General features: G+C 30.9%; 1 protein-coding gene across 5 annotated transcripts in view; it reads right to left on the bottom strand.

Moving 5' to 3' along the window:
* The window catches only part of LOC122631385, a 92,356-nt gene that overhangs the window by 36,386 nt on the left and 27,982 nt on the right, over nucleotides 1-27,988 (bottom strand). For all 5 annotated transcript variants that reach the window (XM_043817027.1, XM_043817032.1, XM_043817028.1 and 2 more), the window contains 3 exons: nucleotides 6,068-6,213; nucleotides 5,275-5,403; nucleotides 4,470-4,656 (listed from right to left, as the gene is read on the bottom strand). In XM_043817027.1, the coding sequence (XP_043672962.1) occupies nucleotides 4,470-4,656; nucleotides 5,275-5,403; nucleotides 6,068-6,213 (462 nt within the window). The remainder of the gene's footprint in view (nucleotides 1-4,469; nucleotides 4,657-5,274; nucleotides 5,404-6,067; nucleotides 6,214-27,988) is intronic.

Genomic DNA, 27,988 nt, shown 5'->3' with positions numbered 1-27,988 from the left:
TTAATACTGCTGACGGTGTAGAGATACAAATAATGAAGATATTAGATGACTGGATGGTAGATATTTCAGACATGTATATCACCGACCTTTACACCTTATTTTTCTTTTTTTTCTATGATCTCCCATGAGAGTTTACCAAGATACACGAAAGGTACCCTTTGTTATGAAAATCATCTGTGATGAAAATCGTTATATAGAAATTATTATATTAATCTTCGAAATATTGGATAAGTCATATTTTAGAAACGAATTGACGATGTACAACAGGTTTTACAGCTATCTTTAAATACTAAAATACAATGTTTAAAGTTAAGATATAGCTATGGTATATTAGGATATTTCTCATTTAATTTCAGTATTTCTATTCGCTATTAATAAATTTATCAGTAATATGAATTTCTACATTTTGAAATGAACGTATGAATGAACATAAGAAGAATTTTATTCAAATTGGACTTTCGGATTTTTTGAAATATTCATAAAATAATATTACTGATTGATTAATTTATTTTAAACGTGCAAATATCTGTCCATTTACATAATTCTTTCTATTAATTGAGAGAGTACTATTTAAATTATATTACAAAAGTTAATAGATAAAAAAAAAGGAAAAGAAAAGAAGAGAAAATATGAAGAACTCTTTTAATAAAAACGCTGGAAAACGTGGAAATGATTCATTTACAAAATCGTATTGATTCTACGAAGAGATGTATTTAAAGAAGATTTTAAAGGGCTGCCAGTGAGTCTTCATCGACAAATAAAATTCTTTTTATGGATTCATGTACGAGAAGAAATAAAGATATGGATCGAGAAATAAAACATAAAACATTATATCGCTCTTTTTTTCTTGAAATTGAAGTTAAGCTAGTATCGTCATAAACTATAGTAATTTGCATATAAGTGGAATATACCGAACTGTTATGCTAATCTTGGTGAGTTATATAACAAGATAGATGAGAGAGATAGACAAACGATTTCGAAATGTGTCAGACACGTAGCAACGATTAGGAGTATCGTAACTCGTTTCGCTATCGTTCGAATATATCTTCCGAGAAATATAAAATTTTCTTTATATTCATCACACGAAAGATAATGTTTCTTTATCTTTATTTTTTTTCTATCTCTTTCTCTCACACGAAGTGGTAACGATTATTTAAAAAGAAGGTTCAAGAAGGTAATAATTAACGATCGTAAGTAGTATAGTCGTATATTTGAGTAAACTAAGTTGACTTGACTCTCGACGTAATTCTTTTCGAAGTGACACTATATTTCTTTCGAAAATAAAACGATCGTCCTTGTTCCTAGCTGATAAACGTGACAGAAAGAGAATTCTTTATGTCTTAGAAGACCTCGCGTGTTTCTTCCCCTTTCTTTTTCTTTTATTTCCTTCTTCGTCGTTTTCGTCTTCTTCAATTTTTCTTTTCTTTTTCTTATCTATCGAACTCCTTTCCGAGAGAGAGAAATAATATCCTCTTGTGTCTCTCACAAATCAGCAAGATAAGCAAATCGTATTACAGAAAAAAAAAACTTACTAATAAATTCTAATTATAGAAACAAATTACTAATTATCATCCTGAATAATTTTCTTAAAACAAAACGTCTCGCGCGTCAAACCACTACGAAATAATTATGCCGACGATGTTTAATCAAATTAAACGAGATCAAAGATTACTTTATCCTAAACGTTCAACCCTTAATGTTGGTTTCATTATAATGTGATTTGCTTCGAAACTTTATCTATTTTTCTAAGACTATTCAGTGTTTTGACTTTTATTATTAAATGAAATGATTCGTATTACTTTGATGTACGATAGTCGTCCATTTATATTGATAGTTGGAAACGTGGAACGATGTTAAAGAAAATCCTCTTCGTTAACTAACTGTTTTTTGTTATTCTGCAATTTTATCGAACGAGCTAAAATCACGTCGAATGAATGCTAACGAGCAACATCAACATCACATACTATTTGCCTCGAATTCTATAGGACTGAGCAAATCAAGCATTAAGTAATTGTTCTGATGTTCCAAAGAGATTCAACCGTTACAAAATTAATAGCTAAAAAACAAGTCTCTCATTAGTGGATTTATTTAATGTTTTTATAAACAGAATCGATCGTAAGAAAGAGAAGAGGAAATTTAAAAGAAAATTATTTTGAAGTACGTTCGACACTGAATTTTCATCTCACCCGTATTCTCTTTCGTTCTGAATCTTCCTATTAATCTGTCGTTTCTCATTCATTTTCACGTATCCATTTTGAAAATTGAACTTCGTCGTGTTTCGCGGATCGTTTCGCTTCGAATAAAAGCTTTCCTCCTCTTGTTCCCGAGTTCGAAGAATCTTTAAAAAAAAAAAAAGAAGAAAAAAGAGAAAAAAGGAAAAATAACTCGAACGACATTCCGCGTCAGATCGTTCCAATATTTTTTGTCTCTTTCAATCCAACTCTTGACAAATTCCACGTGAGGTATTTTTCTTTCTCTTCACAACACACACGTTTGTTACTCCATTCCTATTTCACCTTACTCTTTTTACATCTCCCAATACATAACCTTCGCGTCGATTGTTCGAATTTCGACATAAATACATTGGATTGTCACCGTAAAAAATATCGTTTAATTCGTGATTAAATCGACGAGAGTACTGCTCTAGTTACATCGATTTGGTTCACGTGAAACAATGGAATTACGTAAATACAATGGTAATTAGATTATCAGTATAAATCGGGAAAGGAATAGATGAGAAAGAAAGAAAGAAAGAGAGAGATAGAGAAAAAAGAGAAAGAGAGAAAGAGAGAGAGAAAAGGATCCGTTTGAACTTTGATCCATGGAAGAGGAATAAAATTTAATACCGGCGTTGGTATCATAAAAAAAAGAAAAATAAAAAAATTTGTTTTTTCTCGAATCTATAAAAAACAAAATATTCCCCGTGAATTGAACAGCTTTGCTTTTCTTTCTTTGTTGAATATCACGACGTTGCGATTTTTTCATCTCAATATTTTTTTTTTCGTATTTTACTAATATTTATTTTTGAAGTATTATTAACTTATAAATTAACAGAGAAGAATTTTCAATTAGTTCTCGTGGATATATGAAATTTATTTCGATTAAATATAAGATGCTTAAAAAAGATGCAGAGATTTTCGGGTAAATCGTAAGATGAAAAATTAAGATGTACGTATATATATTTCTTTTTGTCTTTCTACTGAAATGTGAAATGAATGACTTAAGAAATAAATTTTTTTGTCGGAACGGACGTGAAATATTCGTGACAAGTTAACTCGTTGTTCCCGGTTAATAGATTTTCCAAGGAAACAAACAAACTTTCCGAAGAAAATAATTACTACTTCTTGTTTATTATTTGGTCTACTCTAAAGTTATAATAGTCGAAATGCTCGAAGAAATTCAAGTATAACAATAATTCATTTAATCAAAATTTAGGTCGATCTAACAAAAAACTTTCGAATTCGTCGATGTGCAATACTCCATTCATCCTTTTTGAAATATCCTGTCAAAGGCAGTCTATTTTATACTAAACGTGTTGCTCCATTGAAAGGTACTATAGATCGAAAAATCGATCATGACTACGACGTACTGAATTACTAACGAATAATCGAATTTCTTTGAAATTTCGAATTCGTTTCGAAGCTCTAGTGAGCATAAATCCGAGTTCTATCGTCGAGCTGTAGTAGACTACTTAAAAAATAAATCGATGTAGTCTTTAAATATTAGCTCACGTGTCACTGACAACTCTTCTTTGAGATATCATCTTACGGCTCTCAACGTCAAGATGTGCCAGTAAAACGTATATTCAAAGGTATCAATTATCTAAAAAATTGGATAACATAGCCAAAATGGTCTCTCTCTCCATTAGCTTACGCTAAATCAACATTTATTTGTTAACAATGAACAAGAAACTTGCAAAATATCCGAGTTAAAACAAGCACGAAAGCAATAAGAAGAAGAGAGAAAGAGAAAAAAGAGAGAGAAATGATGGATTCGATTACTAAAAAAAATATTTATCCATTTTAAAATTATTAACTTAAATTTATCATTTTTCCTAACATTCATAATAAAAATTGATACCTACTTGTTCAAAATTGAATTCTATTATGAAAATCGAACTTAGACATTTTACGAATATAATCGAATTCTATGTAACCTGTAAATAATAGAAAATTCTTAATTATGAAATCAATTACTAACACTGAACAAATTACTCTAAATTGTCGGTGAAATATTGATTTTTTGAATATTAATGGTCTTAATGACACCTTTGTCAAAGTTTTCTAATGACGCATGAAATATCTAATTTTATCTTTTTTCTAAATTTACACGAAATATCATCCCATTTTGAGAATATTGAGTAAAATGACGTCATTTTAAAGAACAGGGGATTACATTTTGAACTAATATGTTACTCACATATACATATGGGCGTGTATATACATAGGCATGTGTACGTCGTTTAATACCTTTCCCAAGAGAGACGACGTGGGATTTCATCGCTCGGCGTGAAACTTGGTCTTTGATTCAAAAGCCTGGCAAGCCTGGTCAAAGGTTGCGAACCACCAATACTAGAGGTGCTCAATCTACCGCTCCTTGTTGAATGTTCCTTCGGGAATTCTCTGCTTCCAGGACCAGTGTCAGAAACACGACGTTCTGGAAGGAACGATCAAAATCGGGAATACTGTTCGAAGTAACTTAAATTTCCCGATATTTTAAAAATATTACCTCTATACAATATTTCAAAATATATGAATAAATCAATTTTTAATTACTAAATTGAAAGTTAATAAATCAATATTATAATAAATAAGTAAATGTTATTTTGTTATATTTGATCGTTCATTTGTTTGAATATAGAAGTAACAAGTAAACGTTTAAAAACAATACAAAGGATATTGTAAAAAGCTTTCAGAACTTATGAGAGCATTATATTGCCAATTTATTAACGAAACGTCGTTTTAATAATTGACCATAATTAAATATCAAAATTTCATTTAGATATACGAATTTTAAGTCTTCGAAATGATTACGCGTTTTGGTAGAAAACTTTAATCAAAATAATGAATGACAAAGAAATTTCCTTTTATTTGGGCATATGATCGAAATTAGTTAAGCAATTATAAATCAATGGTAATTTTATTGCTTCGTTAAGAGAATTACCAAGAATAGAGATCGTAATTCTTCCTTCGAGTAAACATAATGAAAGCTATCAAAACCTAACGAATCAGGATGTAACTTTAGAATTGAAAAGCAACTCTGATTGGATGTTACCTATCGTATCGTCTGTGAAGGATATCCTTGGAGTAAGGAGTTTGGTAGAGTGTGGTGTAGTACTTCCACGTTTTGCAGAGATTGCATTATCCGTGGTGGGTGGCGTGATCGATACACCCGTCGTCGATGCTGAAATCGAACGAATAGACAGAACGTGTTCGTTAAAATTGAACGAACGAATGCTATAGTATCTTAATTATTTCCCGCCAAACTTTGCTAGCACTTTGGATTTTTTATCCTGTTTTATAAATTTGCAATCAAAATGTTAATTAAATACGAATCCTCAAATGTTCCTTTCAAATAGTTCATACTACATAAATAATTTTTAACAAGATTTTGCGAGAAAACAATGATGATTTTATATTGTATGTTTATAACAAATATATATGATTTTTTAATAAAACGCTTTTCGGCTCACATTTATATAACATTTACATACTTATGGAATGTATCATTCTAGTTTTACAAAATTTTACAGGAAAAAATTGAGACTGTGCAGATAAACCCTGTGAAATATGATCTCAAATAAATCCTTTAAATTCGAATTTTACTATCGCTACAGATACATATTGCAAATAACGTTAAAGTGGTTTAATAGTCGATTTCAAATCCTATTGTCTTTTCTCTTGAACTTTAATGGTTCATGGTGATTTTTGATAAAAATAAAAACGATAGGTATCATAATAATGGTTATTCGTCGATTGGATCGTCACTCGTTTTTTTATACTAAATCATTTATCATCCTGTTTAGTATCGATATAAATTTAAACTTTATACGATATTAGATACTTACAGTTGTATTGAGCATCGATCTGAGCTTGAAGTATATTTACTGGTGTAACTATCGCAGGTAAAGTCCTCGATCGTAAAAGAGGAGCTGGTCGACCTCCTTGTCCTTTTCCTGCTCTGTTCTCTGACTTGCATTCTGCCGCAGGTACGCTGAAACAGAAAATAAATTAGTATCCATTCTAATGATCTGACTACAAAAAATTGCATCATATCGATAATGATGTAATTGAAATATATCCAATTATCTGATAGTACAATATTAATTTATAATTATTCAAAAGGAATAATTTATTCAAAGAAATGACATATACTTTATTTCTAGATGAAAATTTAAAAAATTAAAATCGAACAGGAGGATCAAAGTTTAAATACGATTTACACATTTCGTGTGAATCGTATCACATATTTACGTATTTACTCTGGACCATATTTTTTAATCCTAATTAATTTATACACATGACAAACTTATATAATATGGTAAAGAGAAAATTGGTCCTGTCCGTCGATTTTCGTTATTGGCTGCTTTCATGATATTTTAGACTATCATACATAATTGACTAAAATTACTAAACCATAAGCTGATTGTGTAATACCTACTTGAATATTTTACTTGTAATTACGAATTTTCGTGGTTCGCATTAAATACATGCACGTATAATGATATGCACATACTTAGATACCTATACTAAAATGAAGCTTTTTAAATCGAAGATAAAAGGAGTCAATAAAGGCCACGCTGACAATGGAGTTCGCGCCTTTCTAAATTATCCGGTAAAAGAGAACTCCTTCCCATTCTAGAGGAAAATAAAAGCTGATATAGTGGTAGAAAAGTACTGGACGAAGTTTTCAAAGAGAGAAAGGAAACTGAAAGACGTCATCCAGTAGCAATCGAGAACGTCTCTCAGCGTCGTCTTCGTCGTCGTTCTAGTCGAGAAAAGACAACTAAATTCGCTTGCTAGCACTATGGATGAACTCCCGTTTCGTTAAAGAGTGTTTGCCGCTAGCTCGTAGCATCGACCTAAGAGGAGCTATGAAACAGACGAAACGAGCCATTGTCATGAAAGATAGGATCAATTCGATGGTATTTTTTCGACGGAAATTCATCTACCAGACGATTTTCCGGTTACTCTGTTTCGTCGCTGCAACGTTATAGAAGGTAATAGTAAGATTTAAAAAATGAGATTGCTTTTCTTTCTTTCTTAACTAATTCATTAATAATGAATAATTATTATATCTGAGATGAATGATATCTATAAGTAAGAAAGAAAATTTATTATACAAAGGATCATTCGTTACGTAAGTATAATATGAAATATGAATAGTATAAGTAAAATTTATTCGAGAAACTTTGACAAATGCGACGAAACGTGAATTTCCTTTTTCTAGAGTTTTCAAGGTATCATCGTCCAGGGGAAAATTTAAATTCTCGAACAAGTAATTCGAGGTAGAATAGGACCCACGATACCTCTATATTTCACAAGAGCTAGCCACACGAGTTGTTTCTTCGGTCACTTATATTGTTACGTTTCTACCAAGGGCAAAGGCGAAGGGACTCGAAAGTAAGGGAAAGATTTCGAAAGAAACTTTGGACGAAATAAATAGCTTCTACGTTTTCTTTATCTCTTAAGTTGGTAAGAAACATTAACCCTACGTAGACATATTGTGTTAACTGTGAACCACGAACAATAGTATTTTATTATCATCATTAAGATATGATCCGACGAAGATTAAAAGCGCTGTACTTTTCTTGAAATTACATCGGTTTAAAATTAATTATTAAGTATTTCAAGTCGTTATTAAAGGATTTACGACTGATGGATCTATACATTAAGAGAAAAAAAGAAAGAAAGAAAAATACGTATGTACGTTTTCATCAGCATAAAATCACGTTCATCGAAAAATTTAATTAATCGAGAGTCAATTTCCCGTTCGATCCAGACTTGTCCGATCCTCTCTGTGTGCTTATTGTAACGCGTCTCTTTAATCGAAGAGAGTGTTTTACTGGAAATATTAAAAGCATGCAACATTTAAATATCTTGATGTTCTCATTATGTTGAATAAAGAAAAGAAAGAAGAGAAAAATAGAGAATGCCAGTACAACGAAAATGAAATAAAGTTTAAAAGAATTTCGTGTTCCTGAAAAAAATATGGAAGCAATTCGTCAAGAAAATGTTACCGCGTAACCCATTCTTTCTTTTTATCGTACGAATGTGCATACTTGACAATTAAAAAAGAAAAAAGTAAAAGGGAACAAAAAGAGAGAAAAAAGAAACTAGAAAAGTAGAAAGTAGATAGAATTGAATTTTTTATCGAGAAAATCGGAAGCGCACAAATTACGTTTAGAAAGAGAATTTAATTCTCGAGATACATATAACGTGTAGACGGTAAATTACTAATTGTCAGACGAAAGACGCATACCTAACCAACCTATCCGAGGTTAGATTCCTCATAAAGGGTTGGCTAGAGCTTATTAAGGGTGTAGGAAGCCTGTATCTTGCAAGGCGTAACCTTAACGTCTAAAAGTCGTTAGAAAACTGAGATTGGAGACAGAATATTATAACAAAATGTTAGATCGTGTATCGCGTAAATTGTTAGCTTGTTCGTTTCGGCAGGACGAAAATCGTTAAGGCCACTTACCGTTACCTATAATTTTGTGTTAATTATAACAAACACCTTGCAACTATGTTATTTTCATGCCAATTAAATGAACAAACGATACGCGAAGAAATATTTTTCGGAATTATGAAGGAAATAATACATAGGGCGATGATAAAAGTGTATAATTCGGTATATAGCGTAAAGCGAGAAGTTTAACCGATGTATCTATGAAATTTATTCTATCTTTCGTAACATAAAATCAACATTTGTAATTCTTTATAACCTATAGAAAACTAGAATGAATTTTCTTAGATGGAATGAGATAAATTTCATCTTCAAATTTATAATTCATTTTCTTTTGAAAATTTGTAGCAAAACTTACGATAAATTACGATTCTTGATAATGATCGATGAAAATGATAGTTTTCAATGTATAAACAGGTAGAAATATTATATCATATATATATAGGTACGCATATTCGACGATAGCTAATATACATAGCTAGATATTAATAGTACCGACGTTTCGTATCGAAGTTTCGCTCGTTAGAAATCAAACCGTACGTTAAGGTGATGAGTACGACGTACTAATTTATCACGTTGAGTGCAGCTGCACGGGACATGCACCGTTCAAGAGGTAATAAGTCGTGTCCTCGACATGACACCTTATTGTGGGTCACTGAATTCATTTGTTTTAGGATGAATATTTAAAAAATTTAAACGTATTTGATTACAATGAAGAAATATCGAGCTTATTCTTTATATTATGATTAAAAAAACAAAAAGAAACTGATTAGATGCGTATGTGATTTTAAATATATGTATATCTATTAACATAATAATTCGTAAATACTTCTTCATCTTATTGTTGTCAATTTTTATTGTATCTACAATTTTATCTATTACCTTGTAATAATTCTAGACCTATATTACAAATCTATATTATTTATGCAAAACATATAACACACAATGAGTAAAATGAATAAAAGAAAGATATGTATATTATGCGTCCTGTTATTTTTTATCGTATTTGAATTCAACACCAAAAGATGAACCACGATTAATTGTAGACGACTAAGATGGAAAAGGAAAGAATGGGTGTATTGTTCCTTAAAGGGTACAATCTACTTTCATTAAACGCTTCTTGCATTGAATACCGAGCGTCGAATAAAGTCGATGAAACGGTTCGAACGATTGGTTGGTCGGACGGGGATGATTTTAGGGTCAAGTACGAGATCGAAAGACAAAAAGGAGAAAAAAATGACAGAGAAGAATAGAGAGAGAGAGAGAGAGAGAGAGAGAGAGAGAGAGAGAGAGAGAGAGAAATAAAGAGAGAGAGAGAGAAGAGAAAGAGAAAAAGAAAGATAGAGAAAGAAAGATACAGAAAGAGAGAGAGAGGGAAAGAGAGAGAGAAAGAAAGAGAGAAAAAGAAAAAAGATAGAGATTGTTCCAATTTCAGAACCCTTTATCTGCTTTTTCGCTCTTTATCGGACAAATCCTACGGCCTGTCTGGACAATCCTCTTACGGAAGAAGAATGATTCGCTATGCGAGTGTACATACGCTTGACATTCACCGCTCGCTTTTAGCTCCATTAAAAGGTTCCAAGGTATATCGGAAGAGAGAGAGAGAGAGAGAGAGAGAGAGAGAGAGAGAGAGAGAGAGAGAGAGAGGGAGAGGGAGAGGGAGAAAAAGAGAGGAAAAGGAGAAAGAGAGAATGAAAGAGAAAGAAAGTAAATGAGTGAGAAAGAGTGAAAGGAAGATGAGTGAAAGGAATCGATCGTATGTCACACAGTCATACAGTATCTCCTATTTATGCTAAATGAATCAAAGGATATGCGAGTGTATTGTCTTCGAAGTTTGCAGACGACACTACGCCTTTTAAAAGCGTCTATGAAAATCGATCGAATTGTTTTTCTATTCCTCGTATATATTCCAACTGTTGTGTCAAAAATTCATGATTAATTCGTAAGTAAAAGAATTAATTCTTCAAGAAATAAATAAAGGATTAATTTGTGAGTTTACGATTAATCGAATAGTACGTTTATTTTGATTATGTCAGATTAGGAAACTTTTTTTAAGGGTATCATTTTATGAATGATTTGTTAATTTAATAATCTCGTGAGTATCTCTGTTTCGATCGATCAAAAATTAATCCTTATTCATCTGTCCATAATCGCAAGATAGAAAACACATTTTGTTGCGATAACGAAAGGATGATAATTATTATCGAGAATTATGACACCAACTCTTTTTTAATATATTTTTAAACCGTTAAAACTCATTAAAATTGCACATTATCGATTTGTATCTCACGCCTCAAATTTACGGACTCGTAAAAGTTGACATGAAATTCTTCGTAAATTATATTAACTAAACTTGTTATCCTGATTGCAATGAAATTAATAGGTGGACTTACTTAAATTATTTATTTTCTTAAAGGTCATCGAAAATTTACGATACAAAATATCATAGACTAACGTGAAAGGTGAAACGCATAATAATATCAATTATGAAAAATCAGTAATAAAAACAGTTACAACATCGATTGACATCTAATCTAATCCAAATAATAACTAATCCAGAATATTATACATGCGATTGGCGTAGAACGTTTGATATATTTTCATTTCGTCTTTGCTCACTAAATATAATTCATTTCATCTGTCATTCACCCATTTTTTTTATTCATTCTTTCCCTCTATTAAATTCAAGGAATGATGAATAATTAAGATTGGATAATTAAATATATAATAATAATTTATTTCTCGCAAAAAGAAAAAAGAAAAAAGAAAAAGAGATAAAAAAGAAGAAAGAAAAATAATTGGAACATACTATCAGGAGAATGCATTTCGACGTCAAGAAGCAATTAGAGAAGCTAAGTGACAAAACGTTCATTAATTAAGACGAGTTAAAATGTCGTAAAGCTATGAAATTTCTCTAAGAAAAACTCGTTAATTAACTTACCACCAACTTTCTTATGTACAGTTTCTTTTTAATTTTTCAAGAACTCTATGAAAATATGTTAACTTTAAGAAGAAGCATCAAATTGTAATTTTAATTTGATAATTGTCAAAGAGTTAATTGCAAAGACATATACATAGTTATTCTGAAAAGACATATTTTAAATGAATTTTTATTTTTGATTTCGTTCTTAAAAACGTTTTCTCAATGCGAACAGTACTCATTTAAAAATTGTGTTAATCGACCTTAATTTTTCTCGTTGTGATCACGAAAGCTCCACCGAGCGCCCAACTACTGCTCGCCATCGCGTTTATGAACAATCGCTTTGTTACCGATTGTAACTAACGATGCCGCTCCAATTCACCCACATCTCACATCCATTCCATCTTGTTCATGCTTGCAAAGCGACGAATTCTACCGTAGAACGAAAAGCAGTTAACGACTTTTATTTCTAACCAACCCGTTATATCTGAAGAACTTTCTTAAAATATTACAAAGATAACAATTTCTTACAGTAAATGATTTTGACATTATTTTTAAAATATGTTCATTCGTAAAAAGTGAAAAATTTCTAATTTAAACAAAGAAATGATCGAAAAATTAACGTTTACCAAATAATTGTTGTTTGCAATAGCGGATAGCATCGTATTAAATTCAATTATCAAATTTTGTTACGATAATTTGTTCTGTGTAAAAATCTTTTTTCTTGTCATTTACCTCTATCAATTAATTTTTTTGTCGAAGTCACGCTATCGGTTATATTTTCTTTGAGATAAAAAGAACAAAAAAGCATGCGTGGCTAATTGTTCGCGAGAAGAAAAGAGAAAACGAGAGGCATCAGTCGACCCTTCGTCGACCCTTCGTCTAAATGCCACCGATAAGCGCCTGAGGACTTCGGCTTAGCGATCGAAGAAAGAGGAGATCAAGAGATAAACGAAAGATCGCCAAGCAAGCTCTCTCTCTCTCTCTCTCTCTCTCTCTCTCTCTCTCTCTCTCTCAGTCTCTTTCTTTTTCTCTTTCTCTCTCGTTCTCACAGACTCGATCAATAATCCTCCATATTCTGTTTATGCGCCTTTCATCTTTCTTATCTATCTTGTTTTTCTTTTATTAAAATTTCGCAATTTTCTCGAGAAATATCAACCTAATTCGCTGACATAGTTTCCTCTTAAATTACAAATCAATACATTCATATTTGTTTATTCGGCAATAAGCTCTCGATAAAGGATAAACAAGTATATACTTAAAAAAATGATGAAAAGACACAATAATGCGATATAATCTTTATCCAAGGTACACAGATGAGAGAGAGAGAGAGAGAGAGAGAGAGAGAGAGAGAGAGAGAGAGAGGGAGGGAGAGAGAGAGGAGAGAAGAAAGGTGGATTGTATCAGAGGAGATGGCACTTTGTATCAATGCTGAAAACCACGTACTCATTAGCCCAAAGTATCGACTGGTAGTAAAGTGGCAGTGGTAGTAGAATGTTGACATGAATATATGTATTACGTTAATTAAGGTCAGACAGAAATAGAAGGCATGTTGCAATCTTTTCCTGTTGTTTCCTATCGTTCGCACTTTCTGTGAACAGCTAATTCCAATTATGATCAATTAGACTCTTCACGATTTAAAATGGATTCGTTTCATTGGCTTTTCACAGGTCTGCTAATTAATAATCATCTGTTCTTCTGAATTTTTCGTAAGAATAATTTCAAGAAATAACTTGAATTCGTGCTATTTACATATCTCGTTAAATTATATTCTCTTTTTTGGATGATATATTATAAAGATATATAAGAGAACGTTATATAAATAAATTTTCTAATAAAAATATAAATATAAATGAAAGAATTTTTCTTTCCTTTTTTTTTCTTTTGTTCTTCTCTTTATTTTCTTCTTTGTCTCTATCTCACGAACTCATCGTTAAGGGATTCTTTTCCAGAGAGAGTTAAAAGGCGGTCAAACTTTCGATCCTCGAGTTGGAATTTAAGCCCTCTTCTCCTTTTCTAACACTACCACCACTTTCTCAACTTCATGCTTGTCTCTCACTCTGTCTTTCTATCTTTCTTTCTCTCTCTTTATCTTCCTATCTTTTACACTTTTCTTGTATCGAAGAAAAGTAGTACAATAAAATGTCTCCCGACAGACGATACTCCTTCAATCCTTGTTTTCTTCCACTTTCAAGATCTTAGAAAATTTCTCGTAGGTTCTATCGAAAACATACGGTGAGAAAAAGGATTGCCGTTCAGGGATTCATTTTTGGTGAAAAGCTTTGATTTAAAGTAGAGTATTCTCGAGTAGTTTGTTATCATAACGATGCTAAAAGAAAACAATGAATATTATCTTTTACGACGATGAAGAAATCAGTGAAGTGAGATAAAAATAAGAAAAAAAAAACTGATTATCTTTTCTTACAACATTTAGCAAAAAGAAAAGAACAGAAAAAATAAAGCATCAAATATTTAATTCATCTTCGTACAAATTCGACGACATAAGAAGCAACGAGTGAATACGTTGTAGACTGTAAAGTTTTCGTTCGACGATAGTAGTTGAAACGATGATCAATAGGTCAAATTATTATTCGTGTCACATCGCACATTGACAAGTTCAATAGCGTTAGTATGTGAAACAGAGAGAAAAGAAACTTTTCCGGAGGAAAGCGTGCTTGATTTTAATTCGATAGATCTATTGAAACCATCATCCACGAGAAAGATAGATGTAACTAGAGAACAATAAAATACAATTATACATAGACAAAGATCTCTTTAATTATAAGTTGATAGCGATCAAACAACGAGAAATTGTTTTCGTTATTTTTGGATAAATACAATTATCTTTTAATGAAATGATTACCCGATATTTCTTATCATTTTAAATTAAATTAGTCCAAATTATTTTTCTTGACGAACTTTCACTCCAGATTAAACGTCACTCTAATTTTAAACGTTTTTAAACGTTTCTTTGAAATAAAGTATAGTGATTTTAGCCTAAAATATGTCGGTCGATGGAATAATAATTCCTTTCGTACAATCAAGAGATCGGAATTCCTTAATATCATGGTTCCACTAACGATAAAGAACGCGATGCAAAAGAGAGAAATTATTTGAATTAGATTATTAAAACAAGAAGATACAATTAAGAGTGGTTCTATATCTTAAATGTTTCTCGTCTTATTTTTTTATTCTTTTCTCTGAAGAATAAAAGGTTCTAGGACAAAGATAAAAAATAGAGAGAGACAAAGAGAACTTCATAAAGTTTCGATAAGTTGCAATCGATTATAAAGGTCACTCAGCTCTCAACGTACTGCTTTCCAACGCATCAAACCAATCATCATGTTACGATACTGGTGACATTCCAGAAATGATAAGAGTTCTTCTTACTTCCTCTCTTTTCATTCCTCTCTCTCTTTCCGTTTCCATTCTTGTGTTCGAAATACAAAATATATATGGGTAACGTCATGTCTCGCGTTTGCCCTTTTCCTTTTCAAAATATTACTCTTTTATCTCAATCGACCAACGTTTCCAGATATGTGTGTGTGTGTGTGTGTGTGTGTGTGTATATCTACGTAAATAAAAATGAAACAAGATTAAGCGAAGCAACAATTTCAAGATACAAATTAAACTACTACAAATTCTAGAAAGTAAAATTATTACGATCGGAACTCAAAAGTATCGCAAATTGATCGGAGTAATTATCGTCTCGTTTTTACATCCATTTAAAAAACAGAAGTCTTTTCAATATCATAGATAAGAGATTCTAAAAACTTATAAAAACAAAGTTAGTACTAAAAATTAATAAAGTACTAACAATTTATGAAGAAGCATTTCGTTTGGAAAAATAAACCATTGTGGAAGCAATTAGCGATCACTATATTCGAGTTTCCTTATGAAACAAAAGAATTGTTATGGGACTTAAACCATCACACGTTCATACTTTTCTAATCTATAAAGTTGGAAGAATTGAAAAAGGTTGGCACGTTCTTGAGTTTATTGACCTAACACGGTGAGAAAAACTTTTAAGAAGACGAGGAGGGAGAGAGATCGTCCTACCTTATTCACTAGCTTAGTATCGAAAGACCCTTCTAGTCTGAAATCTTTTGAAAGGGAAGGGTAGAGAAAGGGAGGAAGAGAAGGCGATAGGAAGTAGCTTGAGAAAATGAATGGTCTCTCGAAAACGCAAACACGTTCGCTCACATGAGTTCACTCACATGAATATATGCGTATGTGTTCTCTAGTGCGCATTTGTAGACGAGAAACTTTGCCGACTCGACCGAGAAAATCCAGCAATAAGAGTCCCTAATAAAAACGATTCCGAAGCCGTTCGATTTTATTGGATGGATAATGAAAGAACTTGGATTTTCGAAAGGCCAAAAAACTCAAATAAACAATGATTACACGTACTCGTATTGCTACTGGACTGTTAGGACTTGTTAGAAAAATATATAGGTATGATTGTGATATTAATAAAAAAAGAAAGAAAAAAGAAGGACAAACATTTTACAAGTTACGTTCTATATTCGCCAAAAAGAGATGAGTGTCTTTAGAAAAAAAAAAAGAAAAAAATTACGGCATTTTTGTTTTCGTTTTAATGAAAAAAGTATTAGATGAAAAATAGTAAAATAAGTAGACGTACGATGATGATAAGTACCTACTCATTTGTAATCTGGCGTAAAAGAATCTTTACGTTTCTTCCTATTTCATGCCTCGCTTGCGCAGAAACTGTATGAAAGTGAGAAATTTACTAAGCTACAACAAGAAAAGATGGCGAAGCTAACACATCGACGATATTTTGCGCGTGACAGGATAATCCAAAGGAGCTAAAAGGATCGAAAATTTTCTTCGCCGGAAATGCAAGAAGAAGGAAGTTTCTCGACATTTAGTCCCTCTTCATCCCATGTTCAGTTTTCTTCTGTTTCTTCTTTTTTTTACTTCTCTCTTCCGCTACATTTAATTTCGTTTTTAACACTTCATTTCAAAAGATAATCGATACGGAAGGAAGATTTAAAAAAAATGACGCAATCCAGACGAAACGATACTCGGCACCATTGCGTCTTGATCGTTCTCCTAACGCGTAAGAAATAGACGTACGTCGCCAGAAGGAATTTTCGCAATTTTCCTATTCACTTGATGCTCGACACGATTGGATTAGAATTGAGAAAATTGGAACCATCAATCGAACTTCTCGTTTTTCATCGTACCTAAGATCTCCATTCCTTCCAAATATTTCGTAAGATCTTTAAAATTGTTTCATCAAACTATTGATATTTAATAATACACCATTCTACATATATAGACATCTACACTTAAAAAAGAAAATAAAAATAAAAAAGTTGACTCCATTAGATTTGAAATCAAACATTATCTAGTGCAATCTTATATGATCTTTCACGTATCCGGAATTCACATCAAGATAACAACACGTAATTACATCATTGCATTAATTTTAATAATTTTTGTAGTCTTCATACACTACAAAATTGAACGAAAAAGAAAAAAAAAGAAAATCTTGTTCTCTCATTATCAAGATTAGAAAATACATGTCGAATAAAATACATCGTAGTTATGATTTTATTTGAGAAACTCGTTTATCGTTGTTACGTAATGTTTCGCGAGAGGGTGATATTTCTATAGAAGGAATTTTGAGTTGGAATTGGAAAGTACGAGAGGTTCGCGAGATATCCGACTCGTCGAATAGATTGAAAGTTCGGTAGTGGTCCGGCCCCGTACCGTTTCATTAAGCCTACGTGACGAAGAGCCCTCGTGCGAATAAAGCAGTGTAAAAGTGCGACGCGATACGTCGGAAAAGTAGGTCACCCGTTAGATGTATACGTACATACGTACGTAGGTAGACTTTAACTCAACTCTTGTTATATGCTTATATGTATGTATGTGTAAATGTATGAATGTACATATATATATATACGTTCCGCGTTTCGATTTGTTTGACTTCATCTCTTTTTTTTTCGTTATTCTCTATGTCAAGGTCAAACGTGCGAATTCACGCGAGCAAAAAACTGTACGATCAAGATTTTCTCTACTGTAAAATTGTTTGATGAATATTAATTAAAAAAAAAGAAAAATAAAGCGAGCCGATTGAAGTTCACCCCATTAATTTTTGTGAACCTATCTACGAAATTAATCGAAAATGTTACACTCGATTTCTTTCGACAAAGACTATATCTATTTTTTTCTTAATATCAAAATTCGTTAATTTTTCTGAAGGAATATTAGCAGGAAAGTTCGGTTTTTAAATGGATTCTCAATCGATAATGAGAATCATTATTACTAAGATATACATTTTTTGAGATTTGAGTACTTGAATATTTTCCTTGGAGGATTGTCTTGAAATATAATTAGTCGAAAATAATATTCAAGTTTTATCTATCTTAATTATCAAGCAAGATCGTCTGAAAACTTTGAAAATTTTAAGAATTCATTCAGAAATTCGTACTGAGTAATTTGCGAAAACTTATCGAATTAAAACGCATTGCAATTATTTGAAAAAGTTTTCGTATAAAGACAATGATCATTATAATAATAACCGATAAAACTTTGACTTGTAATATGTTCGTAAATAACTCGGCAGGAATCTCTGCATATTAACAGCTATTCCTTTGTAATTAGTACTACAACATAAAAGTTTAAAATTAATTCTGTCTGTATACATGTGTATAGGTTGAAATTTTAAACAGTATTATATTATATTTTGATGAAATATAAAATCGAAGGAAAATCATTCGTATGCAATTCGGAGGATATTTGTTAATTATAAGAAACATTCACCGCATTTTAATTATTATCAAGATACGTGAGAGTCAGCATATGTGTGATTATCACGGATTTCATGTATGTGACTTTGATAATTCGAAAGATAAATTTCGTCGAGACGTGAGTATAAATTTTTCGAATTTGAATTAAAAGTTTTCATTCCTAGTTAGAAAAGTTATTTGGCCAATGGCAACGTACTACTACCATCACAGTTTTCGTCTTGAAGACAATTTATTGCGTTAACCCCTCTATACGATTTTCTTCCCTCTCTTCAGAGACTCTATGCTCTCTACTTCAATCCCTAATAAAAAAAGAAGAAGAAAAAAAATAACTACGAAGGGTGAAAATAAAGGCTAAGAGATTTGGAAAGAGTTTTTGGCAAATGGTACTGCCAATCGTAATGGTCTTCGAAAGTTGTTATCGGTGAAATACAAGAAAGTAACAGAATACAATTTCTAAATGTTCCTACGATATAATTTATAAATTCAATTATATATAGTGAATTCAATTATATAAGTGAACGAATCACATAAAATCCACTGAAAAATTCAATCATCAATTCTGTAAAAAAGAGAAAAAAAAAGGAACAGAATAAATTTAATACGAGTTATAAGATTTTATTTTTGTCGAATATAATATAATGAAATTTTGTTCGGAATAAACAAGATTATTCAGAAAAAAATCCGCATCAGTAATTTTCAATTTTAATTCGTAATAATTGCAATATGTAAAACATTTCTTTTTGAGTCCAACATTTATATAATACGTTCCTACACAATATGATTGTAAAACAAATTAGTACAATAAGCGAGGAACATAATAACAAAGTTAAAATATCGAAATTATTCGTTCGCTTCATGATCAATATTCGTAGTCAGTACGTTGAAAAAATTAAATAGAAAATCTATTGTAACGTATTACAATAGAAAAAATTTTAATAAAATAATAATGCATAGCTAAGCGAGTAATTTTTTTTAACGATAAAACAAAATGAGACTTTGTTTCTTAATAAGATTAATATTAAAAATGTTTTATTTTTGTTCACTTTATTTTTGGGAAAGAGCTCCTTATTGATATTTAATAATAAACATTATATATATATATATTTATTAATAAAATGTCTAAAGAAAAATGTTCTAAACTAATAAGCACAACAAGTTAATAATTTTTATTTAAAAATAATTTTCCGAAAGCATGTATGTGTTAAAATCTCTTACTTTCTCCTGGGAATTAAAATCTTTTCGACGATTGAAAAGTTCTTTAAAAAATTCACGTATTTAAAATCCCGGTTCAATCGTAAACTGTCGAGTGAATTCTTTTTCATTAAATTCAAAACCGAGTATGAAACAAAAATTCTCTTTGTCGGTAATATAACGACACGAGAGAATAGGTTCCTTTGATAAAAACTTCAAAGTAAGATTTTTAAATGACCGTTTATAAGCGTTGAATAAGAGGGGATTTCTCGACCTACCATTATCAAGGCATTGCATGTTAAGAACAAAAATTTCATACTTTTTTATCTTATCGTAGGCGTCAACTTATTTTCCAGTATAATGTTTAAATAGAAAGAGGAAGATGAATCGCAATTAGTTCCGAAATTACTTGTTGAAAACTTTTTATTTTTTTTCTTTTGTTTTTATTTATTGCTCTGAAAATTTCCTTTCATTCTATTTAGTATACATTTCTATTTAATTTATCTCATTTTCTAATTTCAAAACAATCACGTTATATAATTCAACTTGTGTAAGTAAACCAATTAAATTTTGATCTAATCAAATTATATGTCATACATTTAATATCCTAATCTTATAAGAAGAAAGATGAGAAAATAAAGAAAAATATGTATTATATATATGTTTCGAGAAATTTTAATCACATTAGTAATGTTTCGAATAACGATATATAAATAGATAAATGAATGAACGATTTTTCCCAATACAAGGTATGTTTTATCACCTGTATTATCATTGCTACGTTATTCTCACGACAATGATCTCTAGATCAAAGCACCCACACTGTATATTCTCACCGTTACCAGTCTGTTTACGACGGTCGAAGGTTCGCTTTACAAGAGCTTCAAAACGTCAAAGGATAGAAAGCCCACGCGTGCTACACGTTATTTCATGGTTATACGTACTTATGGCTAAGACTTCTTTAAATCCACCAACGGCACCTGCTTATGACATAAGTATGAACCATAACAGTCAACTTGGAAAATTATTTGATATGACGTAAGCATGAAAAGTATATGACTTTTTACGTTTTCAAAGAAAATAAATAATTAACGTAAACAATTTAAAAAAATTGTTCACAATACTGTTAACAATTTGAATATATATTTCAATTATACGAATGTTATAATTAAATATCCATTAAATTAAATATCCAAGAATTTTCGGAAGTGATTTTATAATCACGATATAATGTATGAGATAGACTCTGATAGCATTTGAATTTATTTTATTCGTAAGATCACAAAGAACGCTGCAAAGTTAGTTGTCCTGGATTGCAAAGGGTTAATGGAGTTCTACCCACGACTATATGGCCATTAAAAATAGTGTCGTAAGTAGAACTCCATTAACATGTATGCTCTGTCGAGTAAAGACTTTAGAACATCAATTAATATCTACACGTAATGTATCTACACGTGTCTTCTTCATAGACGAGCTTATGTAACTCTGATTAGTAATTATATATCTGAAAATAGATTATATAACTACTTATAAACGATCAAAAAGGATATAAATAACGTAATAGGATTGGTTGAAAACTAACAAAAGTGATGAATGAACATAAATGTCTTATCTCAATGTCAATCGAGATTTCGAATTCTTCAAAGGAAATTATTTTTAAAATCAGTTTCTGTTTTCTTACAAATCTCACATAATTCTATGTACAAGCACGGAGAATGATTAAAATAAATAACAAGAAAGAAAGACTGAAACCAAATCACCAAGCTGACAATCAAATCGCGTTCGTTCAAGCACCATAGGTCTATTCATTTTCTCTTATCACGCATCCACTTCATTAAGCGTGTGTTCATTTCTCCGTAGATACATAAAACTCGAAAGATCGTCGAATCGTATAAGCGATACTCGTATTAAAATCATTATCGATCCGTATTATAACTAGTTCGATCGGAGAATTTAATTAAAATGTCCTGAGAGAGCCAGTATGAAATTTAATTAATGTTTGCGTACGATGCTTTGTCAGAAAAAAGAATGGGATATATAATTCAAGGAATCTTCCATTCTAATTACATTTTTTTCGTCTAAGCTCGACGGTCAATTCAAATAGAGACGTCTCTTTATTTTTGTACTATTTTATGGTATCAGGTGATCGTATAAAACGACACTCTTGCGAATAGAGAAGTCACCATAGCAAAGTACATATCTAGGAGAGCTACGATTCCGTAAATTGTTCCTCCGTAAACTCGCTACGTGAAACGTCCAATCGATCGACGTACATACGTATATGTATGTATATATGTATGTATAAACGTATATATATATATATATACATATTCATACACACACACACACATATACATATATATATATGTATATATATGTACGTATGTATATACATATAATACATAGTCTAATACGCTTGGATTCCGAGTACTATCCATTGGAGGTTCGACCATCATTCGATTTTACGGGGATACGCATTACTCTACAATCTCACTCACGAATAAATGTCTCTGCAATACTTTTAACAATAATGTTGTTAAAAGTTATACAAAAATATCGTAAAAAGTATCCTTATATACTTTGTTAATATCCTACAAACGTACCGATTTAATTCGAAATGAATATCCTTTGATCATGTTAATCTATGTATTATTTTCGATCGATATGATCGATATTTATTAACACGTTGATCTAAACCGGCCAAAATTCTCCGATTTAACGACGTTGATGAAGTAGACAGAGATAGGAACAACACGGCTGATGCGAAAGTATAACACATCCGATGTATGATATATCTACATCCAATACCATTTGTCGATGTCGACCTCGCCTATATTCCATGCAACTTCGGAAAAAGGAAGAGCAACATGAAAGAAAAAGAGTAAGATAAAAGCTCACTCTACGCGATACATCTTATCGTAACTCATGATTTCCGCCTACGATTTTTCAACTCAGTGTTACGTTGTATTGATCGATCGTGACTATGCATTTGGTAAAAAACGTTGAAAAAAAGTGATTCACTAGGATTACAGACTCGTGCTATGAATCATTTTCGCACCAAGTGGAGGCTACCACTCTCTGCTATATTTTTTACGACATCTTTTGAAAGCAATATACTCGCTTCAAAGAATACTCTTTTCTTTTATATTCCCTTTTCTTTTTTTACTTCTTTGCAACGTCTTTGTCACTTCCTTTCTTTTATTTCCTTATCTACTTTAATGTATTTATATGCCATATAATCATATGGCCATATTATGTATCATGTCATATAAAATGTTCATTTTTAATACGATATCATAATTTTATATCTAGGATCCATGGAAGAAGATATATCATATGAAAAATATTTTGATCGAACGAAAATCTCATCTGAGTTGTTAAATAAATAAATAAATAAATAAATAAACAATATATAAAATGAATAATAAGTTGAGTAAGTTGTTCATTATCTAGGATAATATTTATATCACTTTTTCGAAATTTTCTACGGCATTTATTTATCGATCACAAATTTTATATAATGATTGAGAATTTAAATAGAGTTAAACATTGATTTATAAATTTATTTATTACAATTTAAATGTAATATAATGTAAAATTCGAAACACGTTACGTTAAGAAGCCGATGATGGAATGTTCGTATTCTTTCTGCTAGTTCGTTAACAAATTATTCTATCTCGTAAACTGTGATTTCTCAAAATGTATAGAGTTGTAAGTTGTTTCAGGGTTAGATGGAGATGTTCGTTGAATTATAAATGTTTGTTAAATTATAGTTTGCTATGTTAATATTGGGAAAGTCGGCAATGACATAAGCGACAGTTATTGCTTATCGCATGAAAACCAGAACATGGAGCATATCCAGCTATAGCCATTAGTAACCAACTATAGTCAGTCTTCACTTGTTCTGTGACGGATATTATCGGTGTTTCCGCTGAGTGTCAAAAATTTTAAAGCGAAAGTCGATAAGATACGACTTTTTGTTGAAACGTTTTCCGGAAAATTACACGTTACGCTTGAGAACATTCGCGAAGTCCTCATTTTTATGGTAAAAAGAAAAAAGAAAAAAAGAACTAGAAAATGATTGATTCTCCGTACTCTCTGGAATACGATGTAAACAATAAAAGAAAAAATAATAAAAATTCGGCATTACGAAAATATCATCTTGTTCGCTAATTGCGACTATGGAACGAATAAATCAGCGAATAACTTCCGTTAATAAGATATCCGATAAGTTTCTCAGCTCGTTAGGAGACAAGCTTGGTAAATCTTGACTCTTCTTTCCATTTGTTCGTGTCATTACTTTAATTTCATGGCGATTATAAAAGTAATCCAACGATAAATAAATTCTTTCTTCGCTTCATGATTAAAACTAAAGACGGATTTGTTCGATTAATTTCTAAATGATCCAATGTAGTCGTCGTTGCTACCGAGAGAGCGAATATGGTGTAAGGTTGCTTATATAATAGGAAAATCGATATCTCGGTCGAAGATGTAAAATCAACGCAGATGCTGCGTAGATGACAAACGCAATATTCAAGGAAGCATTATGTCGAACGTAAAACGTTTAACGTAACGATGCTATCTATATCATGATATAATAAATTATCACCAACACATATCGTTTTTGATCCCATGGATCTTATCTGACCAATAACTTTTCTCATATCTAGAGACATAAAAAGAAAGAGGAAATAAAGCTATCTCCTATATCGTTGGATTATACGAGACAAAAATACAAGAGTACAAACTATAATAAAAGACGATATATTGTATTTGTATACTCTTTAACATTATATACAGATGTATAATAATTGCGAGTATTCGAGAAGGATCTTTTCTTATTATCCGCGAACTTCTGCAATTTTTGATAAAAATAAAGTGCACGTTAACGTACATATATGTGTGTGTGTGTGTGTTAAGTCAAGTCGAAAGATAATATTTTAAATAAATAATTTAACATAGAGGAATTTATTGGAATTAATATTCGAATACTGAATTATTAATCGAGAAAAAAACAAAAAAGAAATAAAGTTTCCTCCTTCCTATTTCGCTAATTGAAGTTGTTATTTATTTTTTTCCATTTTCTTTTCTCCATCGAACATCGATAGAAAATAATATATCGAAGACTCTTTCGTTCTTATTGCCGTGTGTAATCGTGTACTATTCCATTACTCACGTCTTCGAAGTTAAATGGAAATTTGTTTCCTTGCTGGTCTTAAAAGAAGTACGAAAGAGAGAGAATAAGAATGGGATGGTTTCAGAAAATAGTTCGGACGTCTGCGATGTAGAATGTAACGAAAGGTTGCTCGGTTTCAATGATGAATATTTATGTATGTTTTCCGTACCTTTAGTTTTCTTAGTCTCCAAATGGTATTCTAACCCCAATGTGATAATGATTTGTTATTAGAACTACTGTAAGGAAGTAAAAATAGATATATTATTCTTTCGTGCGTATTTTATATCAATCAATTAATCAACCTTCCTATCCGTTCGATTTTTATATATTTGTTAAAATTATATACAGATAATTATCAATCTAAATTATCGTTTATCGACTATTTGTAAAGTACTTACATGAAAATTCGAATTGATTTATTAGAGTGATACAAAAAAGAAATAATTATTTCACTTAATTGCCAATCTTTTGAAGTTTTCATAATCTTGCCTTTAATTACATTCATGATAATTACCATGTTCATTCTATTGTAGGAAATTTTATACAAATATGACTTCAGACTTGTAAATTAATTAAGTTTCATCTTTCGTTCTTGATAAAAATGAATTTCCTCCCTTATTTATTCTTTAGTTTTCTCTAAGCGTACGAATCCCGGTTAATTGCAGAAATTCTGGGTGGAACGTAGGTGCTCCTGTGGACACATCGAATACCATATGTGTACTAACCAGAATGATGTATCCACAGTATTCAACGAAGCGTGACAGAGATGCAGAAAGCTCATACATGTGTATATATATATATATATGTATGTATGTATGTACCTGCCAGCTTCACCGCTACACTCTTCGACACATATATACAATATGTACGCTTACATAGTGTGTAAGCACATGTATACGTACATTCTCTTATGCAGATATAACGCATGCGCAATCTTACTCGAAAAGCTTGGTTTACTTGCAAGGAAGTGTAACAACCCGTATATCGTTCCTTTCGTAAAAATAACTTCCACGTACGAATATAAATCAAGCATGCATAGTATATTGGTGTAATGCATTTTTATTTCTAGGAATCCAAGAATATATTTCTATTTAAATCTACTTCTTGTTATTTATTCATTTCATTCCACTATCAAATTAATCCATCTACAAATAAAACACATGTAATCAAGCAAACATTTCCCTTTTTTCTTTATTTTTTTATTTTAATTTTCTCAATCACTCTGTTTATTTCGTATTACTTTTTTATTACTTTCTTTCCTTGTGAAATTGCTAATCGATCGAATAGGAAGTACTAAAAGGCATACCCATTGTCAGCGATTTTAAATTCAAGCGCGGACAATTAATGTTCAAGAATTTCAAATCATCTTCAAGATTTTCTTCTCTCTACCAGTTTATTATTGTCGCCCATGAGTACTTTAATTTAAGATTGTTAAATTATAAAAAGAGAAAATGGTCAAAACAATTTTATTAATTATTTGCTTGCTGCGTAAGCACTAATCTTAATTTAATTCGATTTAATGTTAATCCTATTGCCTTTCAATAATTCTCCTCGATAAAAATAAAATAAAAATGGAAAACTATATTTCTCATTAAATAATATAATTTATTACTTAATAAATAATGATAACTAACTGTATAATACGAAAGCTATATTATACTATTCGGTATTTTTAATTTCATTACCGTAATTTCGCATAGTATTTTACCATCCACATATAAAGTTTTACAAAAGAAATAAAAAAATAAAAATCATTCTGATTTTCGATTTATAACCAGATAGTCAGATTTTCGATAAAAATAATGTCGTATCTTCTGAGATCCATTGGAATCGATTAAGAAAATCTTTCTCTCTCTTCCTCCCTTTCTCTCTCTTCTCTTGATTTTCATGATTTTGGAGACATACCTTCGCTATATAATTCAACGTAGGGGGAGCGAGAGAGAGAGAGAGAGAGAGAGAGAGAGAGAGAGAGAGAGAGAGATAAGTTATTAGTCTGTAAAAGGAACGAAGTCGACGATGAATATTCATCGAAAACGTTATATCCACGCGCGAGTTATATCTTCTTTCACTTTATTTATGCCTTCCGACACATATTCTCTTTCTCTCTCTCTCTCTCTCTCTCTCTCTCTCACACACACACACACATACACATATCTCGAAAGTCCTCGATCCATCTCTTGTCACGTTATCAAAGGACCGGAAAATTGTTTACCATGGATTATTTAAGTATTTATGCATTTAATTGCCTATCATTTTCTCCGAGAAATTCGTTGACTTCACGACACCCTTAACACGTTGGTACATATACTACAATGTTTACAAACTTTAAAACGATTAGTTTTTCCTCGAAGAATAAGAATATCTTTCACGAAATTATTCTATCTATTATAAAAGAAAATGCTCATTTACGTAATTAAGATAGAAATTACGAAAAAATAATCGAGAAAATAGACAAACTCTATTAATAGGAAAGCCTATAATAGCAAGATCGTTAGATTAAACGTAATAAAAATTTTCTTTTTATAAAAAAGAATTATAAGTATCTCAAAAAATTATGAATATTTCTTATTTAAAAATCTGCAGAATAATTTTTACTTATAAAAATCAAATGAGGCAACGAATAAGCCGCAAAGATTTATTAAATAAATTAAAATTGTATTTATCTAGTATATTGTCTGATACGAAAAACATGTAAGATGATAGTGAAACTTTTTCTACAAATGTTATTTATATTTACATTTGGCAAGGTTATACTCGCTCGCATAGAAAATACCTTTGAGAAAGAATAATAACAAAAGATCCAAAAACAAACGGCTGTGTATGATCCGCCCTGAATTGTTTGTTTCTTTCAAGTCTCTAATATATACATTCGCGATTTAAGATAGATAAAAATAAAACACAAAGAATATTAAACGTAGATGTATACAATCTGAAGAAAAATAGAAATATACGATAAAATTTGATGGAACGTCATTGAAAACGTTAGAGTTCATTTAACGATGATCCAATTATAAAAGCCAGGATGATACAATACTTTAAACTTTTCTCCATATATCCAATTACAATAAAAAAATGTTTTTTGATTTATATACAAATTTTCCTGACGTAACTCTGTATATGTGTCATTCTTGTCTTGTGAAATTAAACAAGCGATATATTCCAAAACTCGACAACAACATTCATTAAACTTTCAATGAAGTCCTCGCGATTTATCTCGACTCGGAATTATTTTCTCGA

This window comes from Vespula pensylvanica, chromosome 8 (assembly GCF_014466175.1).
Source record: "Vespula pensylvanica isolate Volc-1 chromosome 8, ASM1446617v1, whole genome shotgun sequence".
NCBI lineage: Eukaryota > Metazoa > Arthropoda > Insecta > Hymenoptera > Vespidae > Vespula > Vespula pensylvanica.
This window is presented reverse-complemented; position numbering and strand designations above follow the sequence as displayed.